Source organism: Nerophis ophidion, linkage group LG19 (assembly GCF_033978795.1).
Source record: "Nerophis ophidion isolate RoL-2023_Sa linkage group LG19, RoL_Noph_v1.0, whole genome shotgun sequence".
NCBI classification, from domain to species: Eukaryota; Metazoa; Chordata; class Actinopteri; order Syngnathiformes; family Syngnathidae; genus Nerophis; species Nerophis ophidion.
In genome coordinates, this window is record NC_084629.1 from 13035838 (window position 1) to 13054936 (window position 19099).

The window sequence follows — 19099 nt, forward strand, 5'->3', positions numbered from 1 at the left end:
CATCTATCTCTCTGTATCCTGGGGTCACGACTAGCTCAACCATACACAACTGTGACAATAAACAATTGAAATATAGGTCGGGGGTTTAATTGTGGTTGTCTACAAACATGCGTTTCTATTTTCCCAAAGTCTTTATTCTAGTACAGGGGTGTGAAACGTACAGATCAAGCCCGCGAACAGGTTTTATCTGGCCCGCGGGATGAGTTTGCTAAGTATAAAAATTAACCTGAAATCTTGGAATAAAACAAACTGCTGTTCTAAATGTGTCCCCTGGATGTCGCAATAGCATTTATTTGTACCTTTGTAGACAATGCAAAATAAACCACATGATGTTAGTAGACATGCACCTGGGGATAGGTTGATTGGCAACACTAAATCGGCCCTAGTGTGTGAATGTGAGTGTGAATGTTGTCTGTCTATCTGTTTTGGCCCTGCGATGAGGTGGCGACTTGTCCAGGATGTATCCCGCTTTTCGCCCGAATGCAGCTGAGATAGGCTCCAGCGACCCCAAAAGGGACAAGCGTTAGAAAATGGATGGATGGATGTTAGTAGTAGTCATTTTATTTCAGACCAAAGGGGATCCATATCACAGAAAAATAATCCATAGAACAATAAAACCCAAATAAAAGAAATACAAGCAGAAATATTTTTTATTTTAAAATCTTGTATAAAAATAAAATTAATAAAATACCCTCCACAATATTCAATGTCCACCACACAGGCTTACTGGCCAATGGTTCCACAGACCGGATGAAAATCTGGACAGAACTGCGAGTCGAGTTCGTCGGACCATTACCGTATTTTTCGGCGTATAAGTCGCTCCGGAGTATAAGTCGCACCTGCCGAAAATGCATAATAAAGAAGGAAAAAAACATATGTAAGTCGCAGTGGAGTATAAGTTGCATTTTTTGGGGAAATTTATTTGATAAAACCCAACACCAAGAATAGATATTTTTTGAAAGGCAATTTAAAATAAATAAAGAATAGTGAACAACAGGCTGAATAAGTGTGCGTTATATGACGCTTAAATAACCAACTGAGAAGGTGCCTGGTATGTTAATGTAACATATTATGGTAAGAGTCATTCAAATAACTATAACATATAGAACATGCTATACGTTTACCAAACAATCTGTCACTCCTAATAGCTAAATCCCATGAAATTTTATACGTCTAGTCTTTTACGTGAATGAGCTAAATAATATTATTTGATATTTTACAGTAATGTGTTAATAATTTCACACATAAGTCGCTCCTGAGTATAAGTCACACCCTTGGCCTAACTATGAAATAAAACTGCGACTTATAGTCCGAAAAATACGGTAATTACATTGTTGTCTGACTCAACTGCCCTACACATGAATATGTACATGAAATGACATAAAGTGGCGGAGCAGGTGGGGACCCCAATACTGACAAACACATGTACATCAGTCAAGGAAAATGATCAAACTACAAAAATAACATACTGTAATTTGATTTTCATATTTTTTGTATCTTGATAGTTTGAAAATGATCACCAACTAGTTGACTGATGAACATTATCACATCATTTATAACGACAATTAAAGATAGAATACTATTAACCGCAACACGTAAGTGTAAAAAAACAACAACATTATGATTTGTTCATTTTCAGAATGTGCTTGTTCTATTTTTCAACAAAGAAAACAACCAGAAGTTGTCTTTATTTTTAAGTTATCGTGCCGTGATTTTATTCCATGTGGACCCCGATCTAAAATGAGTTTGACACCCCTGCTCTAGTAGTTACTTGTAGTGTCAAACTGCACCAGAGTATACTGAGAGGCCACACTCATACACTATTGACTTGGATATAAGACAGTATATTTCCCTTTAAACATATAAAATATCATATACCCAACGGGGTAGATTATCTTAGCTTACAACCATGCATTTCAACTTTAACAGTACCTTTATTGTAGTACTTTATTGTGATGTCTGCACCGCAATATACTGAGAGTACCCGTATACTAAAAGAATGAACATGATTTTCTTAGAAAAAAACTCAGTTCTGTATTTGATCATTTGTGCATAAATGGTTCTTGGAACAGGATGTCCGTTTATATTACGAGGCTAATGCGGATTTAACGTTTTTGCTTGCTGTTCTCCACAGGTGAAGCTGATGCCTCCAGCCCCCAATGATGACCTGGCGTCTCTCAGCGAGTTGACGGACAGCAGCCTCCTCTACGAGATGCAGAAGCGTTTCGGCAATGATCAAATTTACGTAAGTCTCAATTATTCCAACTTATTTTTTTTGTGTCAATCCAAGAGTGTGTAACCACTATAGATGGTTGCACAATTCATACTGCTGACAATGACAACATCAATATCATTTTGATCGATAGGTGGAAAATCCATTACTATATGTCACAACCACTGGCTTGTTAGTGGCTGTAACATTAAGGGAGACCACACCGATTTGTACATTTTTAGCCAACAGATCTTTTATTTACAACATGTATCAGTGATCAGTAATGTGAATTAACCAAGGAATGTATCAGTAAATGAGTGTTGTCCCAAAAGGGTGTTAGTGTGGTGCTAATCCCGGCCGTCGTTGCCGTGACCATACGGTCACCAAACGAATGTGCCTGTGGGACGAGAGAGAGAAAGAGAGAGAGCATGACAGAGAGAGCATGCTGATGGGAGGCCTTTTATAGGCCGCCCAATCAGCAGCCCTCTGAGATGTTGCACGTCTTCACAGACCAGCTCCACCTGCGGGTCGGAGGACCAAAGTGCCCCAAACACTAACCGGCAGAGCCGGGCATGACATCCCCCCCCTTAAAAACAGAGACCCGTGTTAACTGGGTCTCTGAAGCACCATCAAAAAATAGAAAACAAAAAACTACAGTAGCCCCAGTAGCTATATTCTAGTCCCACTGACGCACCTCCCCTCCACCCCAGACCAACCAGAACCCAAACCATCCCAAACACCCTCCTTCCCCTCCGACCTTCCCTGCACCCAGCAAATCCTGGTACCCGGACAGCGACCTTTAAGGGAAACAGAGAAAAACCGCAGGTTAGGAGTGAGTGGAGATGATTAGACCTCCTGGTCCAGAGTCAATGTCATGTTCAATTAGTGTGGTACAGGTTGGAGTGTCGGAAAACAAAGGCAAAAACTCAAAAATCAAATCCGACAACTGTTTACGCTGTACCTCACTTAAATGACCGAGGAGACTATCTAGCTCCTTTAACTGCTGAGTATTATCTAAGCGCCCGTGTAACACTGAATCATCAGGTGCGCGCACGTCATCCCAAGCTGCCACCTCCGGCCAGTTGAGCGGTTCCCCAACCCCAACGGCTAGACCCACTGGACTCGCAGCAATCCCACCCGCCTTGTCGGAACCTGCAGAGTGGTAAGGCTTGAGTAAATTCACATGACACAGTTGCTGTGATCGTTTACGATCAGGAGTTGACAGTAAATAATTGAGATCTGACACTTGGCTCATAACCGTAAATGGACCAGAGTATTTTGCTGTAAATGGTGACCCCGGAATGGGCAGCAAAGCTAAAACTTGATCACCTGGATTGAAAACTCTGATCTTCGCTTTACGGTCATAACGCAGCTTCATTTTCACCTGAGCTTTAGTCAAATGCTCGGTTGCTTCTTTCCATGCAAGCAACAGCCTACGACGAAAACCATCTACATACTCAGTGAAACTGACGGGAGTGTTCTGCAGATCCAGATTGGCATTTAAAACAGACAGTGAGGTCCGGACTTTGTGGCCAAAGACTAGGTCATTTGGACTAAAACCAGTGCTTTCTTCTTTCTTTGTTGCTCAAAAGTCAGTATGCCTACCCTCTCTGACTGCATAGGCTCTGACATACCCTTCACATGAGCGTCACCACCTTTTCCTGAAGGCAAAATGCTCTGCTCACACAAAAACTCGTGAATGGAGTCACGCAAGGGTCCCTTCTTACCAGTTCTAATGGCTGATGACAATTCCATGCCATACTTTTCTGCCAATTGCAACAACTGTTCCTTATCAAGGGCAAACAACAATTTCTCAGATGGTGCTTCCACAAAAGCCTCCATCCTGCTCAACCCAGGCCGTCAGTACCAATCTGGCTACTGTACCAAACCAACAATGAAACTACTGAAAAAAACAACCCAACCAAAAACTAGCTCTAATTACGCTAGGCTCTCTCTCTCCAACCAATCTAACCAGGTCTCTAAAACATTACAGTTATGTTAACACAGCAAACTAACCTCGGAGCATCCCCCTAAACATTTTCCCCCCACTAGACTAATCTATTTTCACACAGAGCCCGAGGACGAGGATCATTTACTCACCAATACCTGTGGAGACGTACCATCCCGACAAAGCCGATTCAGCCGTTTCTCCAAGGCGGTGCCCTCGCCCAGGCTCTGTGACAGCAGGAACCTAGAACCCGTACTAGATGGGGATAAAGGCGACAGCTCCTAAGAGGCTGAATGCAATGCTACAAACTGCAATGAAACTCAACCAAGATGGCTGGAACAAACAATTCAGTGTCTACCTACACTTGCACGGTCAAACAAAGCCTCAAAAGTACAAATCAGTAGATCCCCCAATTAACTAACTGATAACAGGCCCCAACTGACTATCAGCAGTACACAATTAGTAACTCAGCTCTACTCACCTTCCTACGCTCCAAAAGCCAGTAGAAGGAATACTCAATACAAAGAGCTCTACGCACCTTCCTACGCTGCCATAGCCAGTAGAAGGAATTACCATAGCCTAAAGTTACTACCAAAGATCGGACGAGCCCCCATATGTCACAACCACTGGCTTGTTAGTGGCTGTAACATTAAGGGAGACCACACCGATTTGTACATTTTTAGCCAACAGATCTTTTATTTACAACATGTATCAGTGATCAGTAATGTGAATTAACCAAGGAATGTATCAGTAAATGAGTGTTGTCCCAAAAGGGTGTTAGTGTGGTGCTAATCCCGGCCGTCGTTGCCGTGACCATACGGTCACAAAAACGAATGTGCCTGTGGGACGAGAGAGAGAAAGAGAGAGAGCATGACAGAGAGAGCATGCTGATGGGAGGCCTTTTATAGGCCGCCCAATCAGCAGCCCTCTGAGATGTTGCACGTCTTCACAGACCAGCTCCACCTGCGGGTCGGAGGACCAAAGTGCCCCAAACACTAACCGGCAGAGCCGGGCATGACATATATTTCAGGTTGAAATTGCCCTCATCTCCCACAATTGCCCCATTTTCACATGAATGCCATTTCTTCCACCTCTCCTATAAAACTAGACTGTGGCCCATGTCCATCCACTGGGACATCACACTTTAAAGCAGTACATACACACGCTTTGTAAAATGGAAGTGTGTTATTTTGGAGGCCCAGCAGGGGTACATGGTTGGAAGAGGAGATAAATGCCATTTAATGTGTGTGAAGAGGGAGGACAGCAATGCCAGATAGAATGCTGCAATCACGCAGACGTGGCAACGCACTTGACGCAAGAGACTGTAATTTCACCAGCAGGGGCGGAGGACATGCTTATGTGTTTTGTTTCACACTTAAAACACTTAGTCATATGTATATTATATCTGACATATTTACCCATTGGTGTTTCTAAAGGAAATTTTAAGACACAATCGCATTGAAAGGCAGTGCCTTACCATAACCCCTTTTTTTCACAATAAGTTTTCTCAATTTAATACAGAGTAGTTATTTCATTGTGATATATTTATGTGTATACATATATACTATATATATATATATATATATATATATATATACACACAGTGGGGCAAAACAGTATTTAGTCAGCCACCGATTGTGCAAGTTCTCCCACTTAAAATGATGACAGAGGTCTGTAATTTTCATCATAGGTACATTTCAACTGTGAGAGACAGAATGTGAAAAATAAATCCAGGAATTCACATTGTAGGAATTTTAAAGAATAAAAATTCCTACGAGTTGAGTTTATACCAAAAAGTTCTATTTTGGTTTCATCTGACCACGTGACATTCTCCCAATCCTCTGCTGTATCATCCATGTATCCATTTTGGTATAAACTCAACTCGTCGTGTTTGGAGGAAGAAGAATACTAAGTTGCATCCCAAGAACAACCACCTACTGTTAAGCATGGGGGTGGAAACATCATGCTCTGGGGCTGTTTTCCTGCTAAGGGGACAGGACTATTGATCCGTGTTAAGGAAAGAATGAATGGGGCCATGTATTGTTAGATTTTGAGCCAAAACCTCCTTCCATCAGTGAGAGCTTTGAATGGTTGACCAAATACTTAGTTTCCACCATAATTTACGAATAAATTATTTAAAATTCCTACAATATGAATTCCTGGATTTTTTTTTCAAGTTTTGTCTCTCACAGTTGAAGTGTACCGTTGATGAAAATTACAGACCTCTGTCATCATTTTAAGTGGGAGAACTTGCACAATCGGTGGCTGACTAAATACTTTTTTGCCCCACTGTATATATATATTTATATGCATATATGTGTATACATATATATATTTTTTTGTTTATACATATATATATATATGTGTGTGTGTATATATATATATATATATATATATATATATATATATATATATATGTATGTACGTGTGTATATATGTGTGTGTGTATATATGTGTGTGTATATATATGTGTGTGTATATATACGTGTATATATATATGTGTATATATATATGTGTGTATATATATATATGTATATATCTGTGTAGATATATATTTATATGTACATATATATTTTTGTATATATATGTGTATATATATATATATAGATATATATATATATATATATATATATATATGTATATCTATATATATATATATATATATATATATATATATATATATATAGATATATATGTATAAACGTTAGGTCAGGAAAAAAAACAGAGGGCTATTTCCTCACTTCAAGCCTGTTTCACGGGTTTCCCTGCTCTTAAGGGGATTTTTGGAGCCTTGAGTCTTGACCAATACCGACATTGATCCAATAAGATATCAGCACGAATTATAGTACATACATATTATTTTGTAGTTTAGTAATGTTCGAAAAGGTTTGATTAATTGAAGTTACTCAGAACAGTGGTAGATATGAAAAACACTCACCTTATAGAAGACTTATTATTTTGAAGTGGATTTTTTTTTTTTTATTAGTTTTTTGAAACACCTAGTGTTCATAATAATTAATTAAATTAAGGACTTTACGCTAAAGTTGAATGATGCGGACACGTTTGTTACTGGATACTTTCTATCACACTTCTATCTTGAAGACCTGTTTGTGTAAGTAATATGCAACTATTAATATTTGATACTTGTGGTGAAGAAGGAGCTGAGCCGGAAGGTAAAGCTCTCAATTTACCGGTCGATCTACGTTCCCATCCTCACCTATGGTCATGAGCTTTGGGTCATGACCGAAAGGATAAGATCACGGGTACAAGCGGCCGAAATGAGTTTCCTCCGCCGTGTGGCGGGGCTCTCCCTTAGAGATAGGGTGAGAAGCTCTGCCATCCGGGAGGAACTCAAAGTAAAGCCGCTGCTCCTTCACATCGAGAGGAGCCAGATGAGGTGGTTCGGGCATCTGGTCAGGATGCCACCCGAACGCCTCCCTAGGGAGGTGTTTAGGGCACGTCCAACCGGTAGGAGGCCACGGGGAAGACCCAGGACACGTTGGGAAGACTATGTCTCCCGGCTGGCCTGGGAACGCCTCGGGATCCCCCGGGAAGAGCTAGACGAAGTGGCTGGGGAGAGGGAAGTCTGGGTTTCCCTGCTTAGGCTGTTGCCCCCGCGACCCGACCTCGGATAAGCGGAAGATGATGGATGGATGGATGGATGGATGGATATGCAACTATTAATATTTGATACTTGTTTAAATTGACAAATGTGCTGTTTTAGACTAAAATATTGTTCAAATAAGGACATGTATTCTGTATGAATAGTTTGTGCTATTGTGTGCTTAGTTGTAGTGTAGCTGCGAGTTCCGAGTAGCCTATAGCCTCCCATGTTTGCCTTTTGTAAATGACTTATCTAACATACAAGAAAAGACAAGCCTTGTTAAATTAAAGTACCAATGACTGTCACACACACACTAGGTGTAGCGAAATTATTCTCTGGTGTGCTTGTGTAAACGTCTATATTAGAGATTTTAGATGCAAGCTGAAATCAGCCGATATTTCTTTGTTTATGCTGATATCGGACCGATAATACATATTAATATAAAATCGGGAAAACCCAAATATTTTCTAATAGGTAGAATGAATAATAAAGAATGTAAAAAACTAGACAGACTGGTAAGAAAATAAAAATAAGAAAAATAAAATAGGGTTAACAATGAGTTATCTATCCATACCTCCATTTTCTACCGCTTATTCCCTTTGGGGTTGCGGGGGGCGCCGTTTCTTATCTCAGCTACAATCGGACGGAAGGCGGCGTACACCCTGGACAAGTTGCCACCTCATCGCAGAACAATGAGTTAATGCATCAGAAATAAATACTAATGAATATAGAATTAATTAAATTGAAATGAATACAATTATTAAAGAAAAAAGTATTACCATACAAACGGAGTAAAAACAAACTAAAATACATTAAACTGTATAACCGTTGCTGCCATGTCAAGAGAAAGAAAGAAAAACTGTAGTGTTTTTTTATTGATTAAATTGTTTTCTTATACATGGCGTATATACCAATTGTCTTTGTTATAAAAAGACCCCCTTGAACAGCGATGGAGTGTGGACAAAGGATGCTCCATATGCTCTCAGCAGGGTGGTCAAAGATGGTGCTTTGATGAGAGGTCTTTCTCCTGTTGCCAGCATAGATGAGAGATCAGTATATTGCTAAAAAAAAAAATATATATATATATATAAAACTCTCCGTCCCCTGAGGAGAGCAGCAATCTGAGCTGGGGGATGATATCAGCCATCATTAACAATGGTTGAGGTGTTACTGACCGTTCCTGGTAATATTGTCTAAAAAGCATGCCAGTGAATATTCTCTTTTATCCAGGTTTTTTTTTTTATCTCACTGCATGGAATTGATGGCAACTGGACTGTTCAAGTTGTCTTGGACGACGTCCATCCATCCATTTCCTACCGCTTATTCCCTTTCGGGGTCGCGGGGGGCGCTGGCGCCTATCTCAGCTACAATCGGGCGGAAGGCAGGGTACACCCTGGACAAGTCGCCACCTCATCGCAGGGCCAACACAGATAGACAGACAACATTCACACTCACATTCACACACTAGGGCCAATTTAGTGTTGCCAATCAACCTATCCCCAGGTGCATGTCTTTGGAAGTGGGAGGAAGCCGGAGTACCCGGAGGGAACCCACGCATTCACGGGGAGAACATGCAAACTCCACACAGAAAGATCCCAAGCCTGGATTTGAACCCAGGACTGCAGGAACTTCGTATTGTGAGGCAGACGCACTAACCCCTCTGCCACCGTGAAGCCCTCTTGGACGACGTTTCACCTCTCATCTGAGCAGGCCTCCTCAGTTCACGTTCAAAGGCTAGATCAGATGGTGCAGGATCCAAAGTTAAAAAAAAGAGTTTTAGACTTAAAATGTTCATGTCGTCAATCTTGAACCAGCATTTTTTTTTTTTAGCTCGACTAGCTCTCAAATGACCGATGGGAGTCTTTGTAAGCGACTCTCATTTTAAAAGCTCCCAACTGTGTTATTTTTTGAAAGGGCTTCAGTCTCTCTATTAAGTGTACATCTGGTTGGAGAGCGCAAATGCTGTCTTTATTGACACGTGATCATCCCTAAAGTCATCTTTGCTGTTTAAGCTGGCATTGTTCTTCCTTTACAGCAGGGGTGCCAAACGCACGGCCCGAGGGCCGGATCAGGCCCGCGAACAGGTTTAATCCGGCCCACGGGATGAGTTTGCTAAGTATAAAAATGTACCTGAAATTTTTGAATGAGAGAAACTGCTGTTCTAAATGTGTCCACTGGATGTCGCAATTGCAATTCTTTGTATGTTTGTAGATGCTACATATGGACATAATAAACCAGATGATGTTAGTACATCAGACATGGAAAATTATACATCCTGTAATTTGATTTTGATATATTTTTTTTTATCTTGATGGATTGGAAATTAACACCAATGAGTTGACAGATAAACATTATCAGGTATTCAAAAAATATAAATAAGGACAAATAAAGGTAGAATACTATTAATCGTAACATGTAAGGGTAAACAAAGACAACATTATGATTTGTACATTTTTAGATTGTGCTTGTTCTATATTTCAACGAACAAAATAATCTGAAGTTGTCTTTATTTTTAAATTATCGTGCTGTGATTTTACCAGTCTGGCCCCACTTGGGTGTAGATTTTTCTCCATGTGGCCCCCGATCTAAAATGAGTTTGACACCCCCGCTTTACAGCATCTGTTCTCCGAACATATTGACTTAAAGATGACCATAGCTTTTTTTCTCTTTGTGTGCAGACTTATATTGGACACATTCTTTTGTTGGTCAACCCAAACAAAGAGCTGCCCATCTACTCCACTTTGGTAAGTTTTTTGTTAATTGACTTACTGTAAGAGGTATTATTAGACTTGCAGAAAAGTACATTACACAGTCTCCTAATGTTCAATTTGCCTGTTTTGGACCATGTGAACGCAATGTTGGACGACCGATGCACTGCACATTACAAATTCCACAATAATGGATGCTGAATAATAAGAGACATAAACATGTGGAATGGACCTTGTGGCTGATAAATAATGCAGTCTTCCTGTCAACGATACAGAGCCTGACTGTGCATAAAGCATTAGGGGTGCAGCAACAATGGGTGTACAGATACTGAAAAATGCTACTCCCAGTAAATTACATCATGTAGAACTTGTTTTATAATATTCATCAGCCAATGAGTCAACTTTATTTCAAAGTTGCAATAAAAACCCACATTCCTCATGAAGACACAGAGAGGGTCATTATCACTCCAGAAGGGATGTAACGATATCAAATTCTCACGGTATGATATTATTGCAGTATTGTCAAAAAAAGACAGAGATTACTCAAGTACTACTTATTTAAGTTAAAGTCCCAACAGTCGTGAAATGTGTCCTCTGCATTTGACCCATCCGCATGTTCACCCCCTGGGAGGTGAGGGGAGCATTGAGCAGTAGCGTGTGCCACGCTTGGGAATCATTTTGATGATTTAACCCCCAATTCCAGCCCTTGATGCTGAGTGCCATGCAGGGAGGTAATGAGTCCCATTTGTAAATTTTTTGGTAAGACTCCGCCGGTATTTGAACTCGCAACCTTCCAGACTCAGGACAGACACTCTAACCACAAGGCCACTGAGCTGCTGTCTGAACTTATGTAAAGGATAGACTGACTTACTATTAATTAATAATTAATAATGCTCAAATGTTGTAATCCGAATTATCACTACCAAGATTAATCAATCACTCAATCAAATTGTTTTTATATAGCCCTAAATCACGAGTGTCTCAAAGGGCTGCACACGCCACAACCACATCCTCGGCTCAGATCCCACATCAGGGCAAGGAAAAACTCAACCCAATGGGCTACAATGAGAAACCACGAAGGAGAGGAGGGCAGAGTAGAAAAGAGACGGCAGATCAACTGGTCTAAAAGGGGGGTCCATTCAAACCAAGAGTGTACTAATGAATTTTAAGATGGGACTTAAAATATGTATTTTGAAAGTGCAAAGAAAAAGTAAAACAACAACAAAAATATAAATATATATACACTGCGGTGTTCCACGCCATCGTCTGCTGGGGTGGGGGGGGAGCATGGTCAGAGACAAGAGCAGACCCAACAAAGCAATCATGAGAGCGGACTCCACTCTCGGCCGCCCACCAACTCTCGGCCAGTGTCCAGTCCGCACGGATGAGCGAGAATATGTCTAAGGAGACCGAGGTGTCCGATACCTGCTCATTCAGCCAAGACACTGTGAAGCCCGTTCGTCCCGGCGCTCAGCGCCAGTTCCACAGCCCTGACTCCTCATCCGCATCCCCTCCAGAGACCCAGCAGCTGGTCTGCATGGCTAAAAGGCTCCCGGGGGAGGCAGATCCAGAACTTCACAAAAAAAGCACCGCAGAAGTCAGGAAAGTGCCACCCCTTGTCACACAGTCTCGAAGGGTCCCGAACCAAAAAAAACACATGAAAACAAGAAGAAAACATCGGGAACACAAAAAGATGATACAAGAGTACAGAGCTCCTGCCAACAGCAGCCATTACAGTGGCGTCATCTCGGGAAAAAAATAATTGAATAAATAATAAAAAAGTTTGTGGATAAACACATTTCGTTCCTGACATAATCAATAAATCCTGTTTTCAGCTTTACTGCATTTTTGTGAGAATTCAGCTTCCCCAGTACCGCAGTATTTACAATACCGTTACATCCCTAGTGTCTTCTTCGTACATGCCAGCCCGTGGACTTCCTCCAGGTGGACTGGGGAAGGTGCGAATTGGGCATGTGTCTCAACATCTGTGGTCTGCTTTCTGTCCGTCACCCCTCTCTTCCGGCGGTCTGCAACCATGCTTTTTTTTCTTGGTTTTCTCTCAAACGTCAAAAGAATAAAGGACCACTGACCCTGCAAAAATAGGAAATGAAGAACAAATGAATGTCTGAAATAAAGGTCAGTCATTGGTCAGTTTACATGCCAACATGAAAACAGCACCACTTATTGGTCGGTTCTTTGGCAGTCTTCGTGCAGACTTTGGTACATTTCAAACAGGTAACGGTCAGTTTCAAACAGCGTTGTAGCTAACACTGTCCCCTCATGTAGTCTTTGGTCAGTCACTATAAGTTTTCATATGATGTCTACCTGTGTGTTTCTTAGGTGAGTCAACTGTACCTGAGCTCCACAGGTCGCTTATGCTCCTCACTACCCCCTCACATCTTCTCCTCGGCGGAGAGAGCGTACCACATGATGCTCCAGGAGAGACGACCGCAGTGTTTCATTCTGAGGTACCACTACTCATACTTCTAGCTCTATGCCTTGAGTCAAAATAATATCTTATATATATATATATACGTATATATGTATGTATATATATACATATACGTATATATGTATGTATATATATATACATATACGTATATATGTATGTATATATATATATATACATATACGTATATATGTATGTATATATATATATACATATACGTATATATGTATGTATATATATATATATATATATATATATATGTGTGTGTATATATATATATATATATATATATATATATATATATATATATACACACACACATATATATATATATATGTATGTATGTATATGTATATACATATATGTATACATATATATATATACATACAGATATGTATGTGTATATCCATCCATCCATCCATCATCTTCCGCTTATCCGAGGTCGGGTCGCGGGGGCAACAGCCTAAGCAGGGAAGCCCAGACTTCCCTCTCCCCAGCCACTTCGTCTAGCTCTTCCCGGGGGATCCCGAGGCGTTCCCAGGCCAGCCGGGAGACATAGTCTTCCCAACGTGTCCTGGGTCTTCCCTGTGGCCTCCTACCGGTTGGACGTGCCCTAAACACCTCCCTAGGGAGGCGTTCGGGTGGCATCCTGACCAGATACCCGAACCACCTCATCTGGCTCCTCTCGATGTGAAGGAGCAGCGGCTTTACTTTGAGTTCCTCCCGGATGGCAGAGCTTCTCACCCTATCTCTAAGGGAGAGCCCCGCCACACGGCGGAGGAAACTCATTTCGGCCGCTTGTACCCGTGATCTTATCCTTTCGGTCATGACCCAAAGCTCATGACCATAGGTGAGGATGGGAACGTAGATCGACCGGTAAATTGAGAGCTTTGCCTTCCGGCTCAGCTCCTTCTTCACCACAACGGATCGGTACAACGTCCGCATTACTGAAGACGCCGCACCGATCCGCCTGTCGATCTCACGATCCACTCTTCCCTCACTCGTCAACAACACTCCTAGGTATTTGAACTCCTCCACTTGGGGCAGGGTCTCCTCCCCAACCCGGAGATGGCATTCCACCCTTTTCCGGGCGAGAATGTATGTGTATATATATATACATATATATACATATATGTGTCTTGTATATATACTGTATATATATGTGTATATATATATATATATATATATATATATATATATATATATATATATATATATATATATGTATATATATACACACATATATGTATGTATATATATATATGTATGTATGTATGTATATATATATATATATATATATATATATATATATATATATATATATATACACACATATATGTATGTATGTATGTATATATATATATATATATATATATATATATATATATATATATATATATTTTAAATATTTTTAATCTTATTTAAAGCGTTCCACTTTCAAAATGTTCAGCTTATTCATGACTCGGGTGCTCTCATTTTTCATTTTCCAAAATTCACCACATTTAATAAATAGACAATTTTTCAAATGGCCACATTTCCCACATTTATCAACCGATTCAAAGAATTCCACCATCAACACATTCCACTAGTCTTGGCCATTCAAACTAACAAAGTTCCAAAAGTTCTCGTATTTCCAGGAATTCCCAGGATTTCTTTTTTCCGATTGAAAATAAAAGGACAATTTTTCAAACTTCCACATTTGCTACATTTCTCCACTGATTCAAACTGTTCCAAAGTCAAAATGCTCCTTGTTTGCTCTACCTTTTTGAGCACATTTTTCAGGTATACACTTCGAGTCACTTATTTTGTTATTTGACCCATGCTAACTGTTAGCATGCAAACATTAGCAAGGTAGCTCTATCTAATTTTGACAGTCATATATTTTGGTTTTTGACTCATGTTTATTGTTAGCATGCCAACTTTTTTAGCAAATTTTGACACATATTTCGTTACTCTAAACATGCTAACTGTTAGAATGTCAACGTCAGCATGCTAGATTTTTACCAAACTGTTCCGGTATACAATTCAGACATATTAAGGTTAGGGTGTGCAAGCTAGCTATTTTTTTTAGTTCATTTTGCAGATATGCAAATAAGAGCCTTATATCTTACTACTTAACACTCTCTGGCAAAAACGTTAACTGTTAGCATTTTTTTTTTTTTTTTAGTTTTTTCAGGATTCACATGCAAATTAGATAGAAAATAGCATTTTCTAGTTTATACTGATCTGAGCCATGATGCCTCAACATTGCAAAGCAAATGCTGCATTTAAAAAAAGATTGTACATGTCTCTTGAAAAGACATTTTTTTTTGTTATTTCATTTATTTATTTATTCATTCCTTTGAACAATGTTTTTTAAAGTCTATGCAATGTTAGTCCACAATTACCGCTAACATGCTTACAATGCAAGGTAAACGTGCCATTTATAAAATATAGTGTCTGTCTTTTGAAAAGACAGTCTCATCAGTTGAGTTGGGTTGAGTTGAGTTGCTCACAGCATGAAGGTATTGGATTTGAGTCCCGAGTTCTAGGTCTTTTCGTGTGGAGTTTGCATGTTCTTCCTGTAACTGTGTGTGTTCCCTCCGGGTACTCCGGCTTCCTCCCCCCTTCAAAGACATGCACCCGAGGATAGGCCAGGGGTTAGTGGAGCATTTTTTAAAAAAGGATTGAAAATGGAAAAAAGTTGGGGGGAAAATATTTTTTTTGTTTTAGTATTTTTTTTGGTTTCAGGACAAACATGACACAAATCTTCCCAATTGTTAGAAAGCCCACTGTTTAATATGTTTGTGTGTATGAGAGTATTTGGTGAACATCATTTTGTCCTACTAATTTTGGTGGTTCTTGAACTAACTGTTGGTTAATTTACATGTAAAACCTTCCACTCCTTTGTCTCATTTTGTCCACCAAAGGTTTTATGCTGTACGTGAGTGCACAAAAGTGAGCTTTGTTGATGTTATTGACATGTTGGAGTGCTAATCAGGCATATTTGGTTAGCAAGCTAATCAATGCGCTAACTTGCTATTTAGGCCAGCTGTGTGGCGACTTGTCCAAGGTGTACGCCGCCTTCTGCCCGATTGTAGCTGAGATAGGCACCAGCGCCCCCTCTACCCCAAATTGAATGCGGTAGAAAATGGATAGATGAATGGATGGATGGATGTACATATTGCATCATTATGCCACATTTGTCGGTATATTTGAGCTCATGTAATATCCTTTACTTTGATCCTCAATGTATATACTTTAGTTTTGCATGTCTCGTGACACATTATCTGTATGTAATATCGGCTGCATTTCAGATAGTTGTTTGTGTGCCATGTTGTTCCAGACCACAGCAAATATTACCTCGTTTGCCAAAGATCATAATAAATATTAAATCTATTTTTTTAAACTGGGACACTCACATCTTTACCATTGTCATTAAAATCCAGTAACTTCCAGGAGTTATCTTACCTTCTGTGTAGCCTGTAATTTAGTAATTGTTTCTAATGTTGTTAAATTATGGAGAATAAATATTACGTTTCAACATATCTGTCAATGAAGATTTGCTTCACTCTTCCGCCTTACGTCCGAGTGCAGCTGGGATAGGCTCCACCACATCCCTGACCCCGAGAGGGACAAGCGGTAGAAAATGGAAGGATGGACTATATAATAGTCATAATAATTACGACAATTGTCAAACATTCACATTGACCTTTCTTTTTCTTCAAATTGGCGGAGGCAGCTTATTGATGGCAATTATACCTCGTTCAAGCTCTCAAGAAACATTCCTGCTGAGTTGTAACCAATCTGGATGAAATTTAATGCACCTTAGCCACAGGCGATCCATCTTGCTTAACACACAAGCTCTAACACACACATGCAAGGACATTGAACTGGCTTGTCCTGCCGTGCCCTCTCTTCTTCTTGCTTATCTTGCTTCTTTTTTACTACCCTAAAATGTCACATGCAGTCAGGTAGGTTTGCAACCTATTTTTCAAAGTCACTGTACAGAGCAAGTTGTATCTAAAACTGGCAGAAATTTAAGATGGTATTTATGGTGACTGTGAACTTGAGTGGCTAACTTACCATGAAAATGCAATTAAATGCAATTAAAAATGTACATACATTACATTTTCTGATCATCCCAGGTCTTCCCTCATGCTTTGTGTAGGAATTTATTGCAATAATAAGTAGTAGTTAGCAACCTTTTGAGGCTTTCAAACTACTCCTGAAGCCACAAAGTCTGATTGGGTAAACCTGAGTTTTGTGTGCAGGCGGGAAGCCAAGAGCTGAATGCGACATTTAACTGCATGTAATACAGCATTTTACCAGGAAAAATACCTTTTGATTAAGGGCTAGACCCGTGGCTGTAGAGCCACATGCGGCTCTTGAGCGGCGCCCTGGTGGCTCCATGGAGCTTTGTCAATAATGTATGGAAGTGGAAAAAAAATGGGTTGAAAAATATATATTTTTTTGTAATATACCTGTTTAATATGTTTGAGTTTATGCTTCACTGATGAGAGTATTTGGCGAGCGCCGTTTTGTCCTACTAATTTCAGCAGCCCTGGAACTCACCTTTGTGTGGACTGTGACTCCACAGTTTGTTTACATGTACAACTTTCTCCGACGCTGCCACAGAAAGACGTGTTTTGTTTCACTCCTTGTTTGTGTCATTTTGTCCACCAAACATTTTATACTGTGTGTGAATGTACAAAGGTGAGCTTTGTTGATATTATTGACTTGTTATGGAGTTTTAATTAGGCATATTTGGTCACTGCATGGCTGCAAGTTAATCAATGCTAACACGCTATTTACACTAGCTATATGTATATATTGCATCATTATGCCCTGTTTGTAGGTATATTTTGAGCTAATTTAATTTCCTTTACTTATGTTAATTTATATATGTATGTCTCGTTACACATTATCAGAATGTAATATTGGCTGCATTTCTGATAGTTGTTAGTGTGCCATTTTGTTCCAGACCACAGCAAACGTTAAAGTCTTCATGCACTTATTTGTTCGTCTACGTGCAAACTGGTTCCCTCTGGGTACTCCAGCTTCCTCCCCCCTCCAAAGACATGCACCTGGGGGTAGGCCGGGGGATAGTGCTGCCCCTGTGGCTCCCTGGAGCATTTAAAAAAAAAAAATAGAAAATGGAAAAAAGTTGTTTTAGTAGGTTTTTTGTTTGATGACACACATGACACAAACCTTCCCAATTGTTAGAAAGCTCATTGTTTAATATGTTTGTGTGTATGAGAGTATTTGATGAACATCGTTTTGTCCTACTAATTTCGGTGGTTCTTGAACTCACCATAGTGGAGAGTGTGACGCAACAGTCAGTTTACATGTAAAATCTTCCACTCCGTCTTTGTCTCATTTTGTCCACCAAAAGTTTTATGCTGTGTGTGAGTGCAAAAAGGTGAGCTTTGTTGATGTTATTGACTTGTAATAAAATAAAAGTCTTAAATCAGTCATTGATCAGTCACATGTGTCAGGGCGGCACGTCATGTGAGACAGTTTAGGTTGTTGGGATTTTCTTGCAGACAGTCAAGGAGTCAATGTTAAGGTAAAAAAGGTATTTAATAACTGAACAAACAAAAGGCGAGAGATAGGAAGTGCTCCAAAAGCGTAAGGGAAGCTATGCACGAAAGAAGACTAAACATGACACACTAAAGAAAACCAAAAGGTAATGCTGGATATCAGGAAAAAACTCATGAAGAATGTGGTGCAGATGGCGTCCACAAAGTACATCCATACAAGACCTCAGCACGGAAAGAAATACACTAAGCAGTGAGCAGTGAATAATGTCCCGACAACCAAGTGGTGTCTCAAGCTCAACATATATAGTGCTAATTACCAACAGAAAACAGGTGAGGGGAAAAGTGCTCAAAGGCAGGCGTAAAGCTGCTGCAGGAAAGGAGAAAACAGGAAGGGAAAAATACCAAAATAAAAGCGCAAGACAGGAACTAAAACTACAAACAGAAAAATACCATGAAACTCAGGATAAGGCATGATCTGATACAACAGATCATGACGACGTGCTAATATTACAGCATTACTACTGATTTTTTATGTCAGTATCTTCATGCTGTCATTAGTCAATATACATTTTGACCGGAATTAAACATGTAGCTAACAAAAAAGGTATTTTTATTCCAATATATATAAAAAAAAATGTCGTGTTATAAACATTCCC

The 19099-nt window shown here is 39.9% G+C and overlaps 1 protein-coding gene across 9 annotated transcripts in view; it reads left to right on the forward strand.

The window, feature by feature from the left end:
• Positions 1-19099, forward strand: part of myo16 (myosin XVI) — a 351216-nt gene that overhangs the window by 160847 nt on the left and 171270 nt on the right. For all 9 annotated transcript variants that reach the window (XM_061879193.1, XM_061879191.1, XM_061879188.1 and 6 more), the window contains 3 exons: positions 2135-2245; positions 10443-10508; positions 12813-12940. In XM_061879193.1, coding sequence (XP_061735177.1) covers positions 2135-2245; positions 10443-10508; positions 12813-12940 — 305 coding nt within the window. The remainder of the gene's footprint in view (positions 1-2134; positions 2246-10442; positions 10509-12812; positions 12941-19099) is intronic.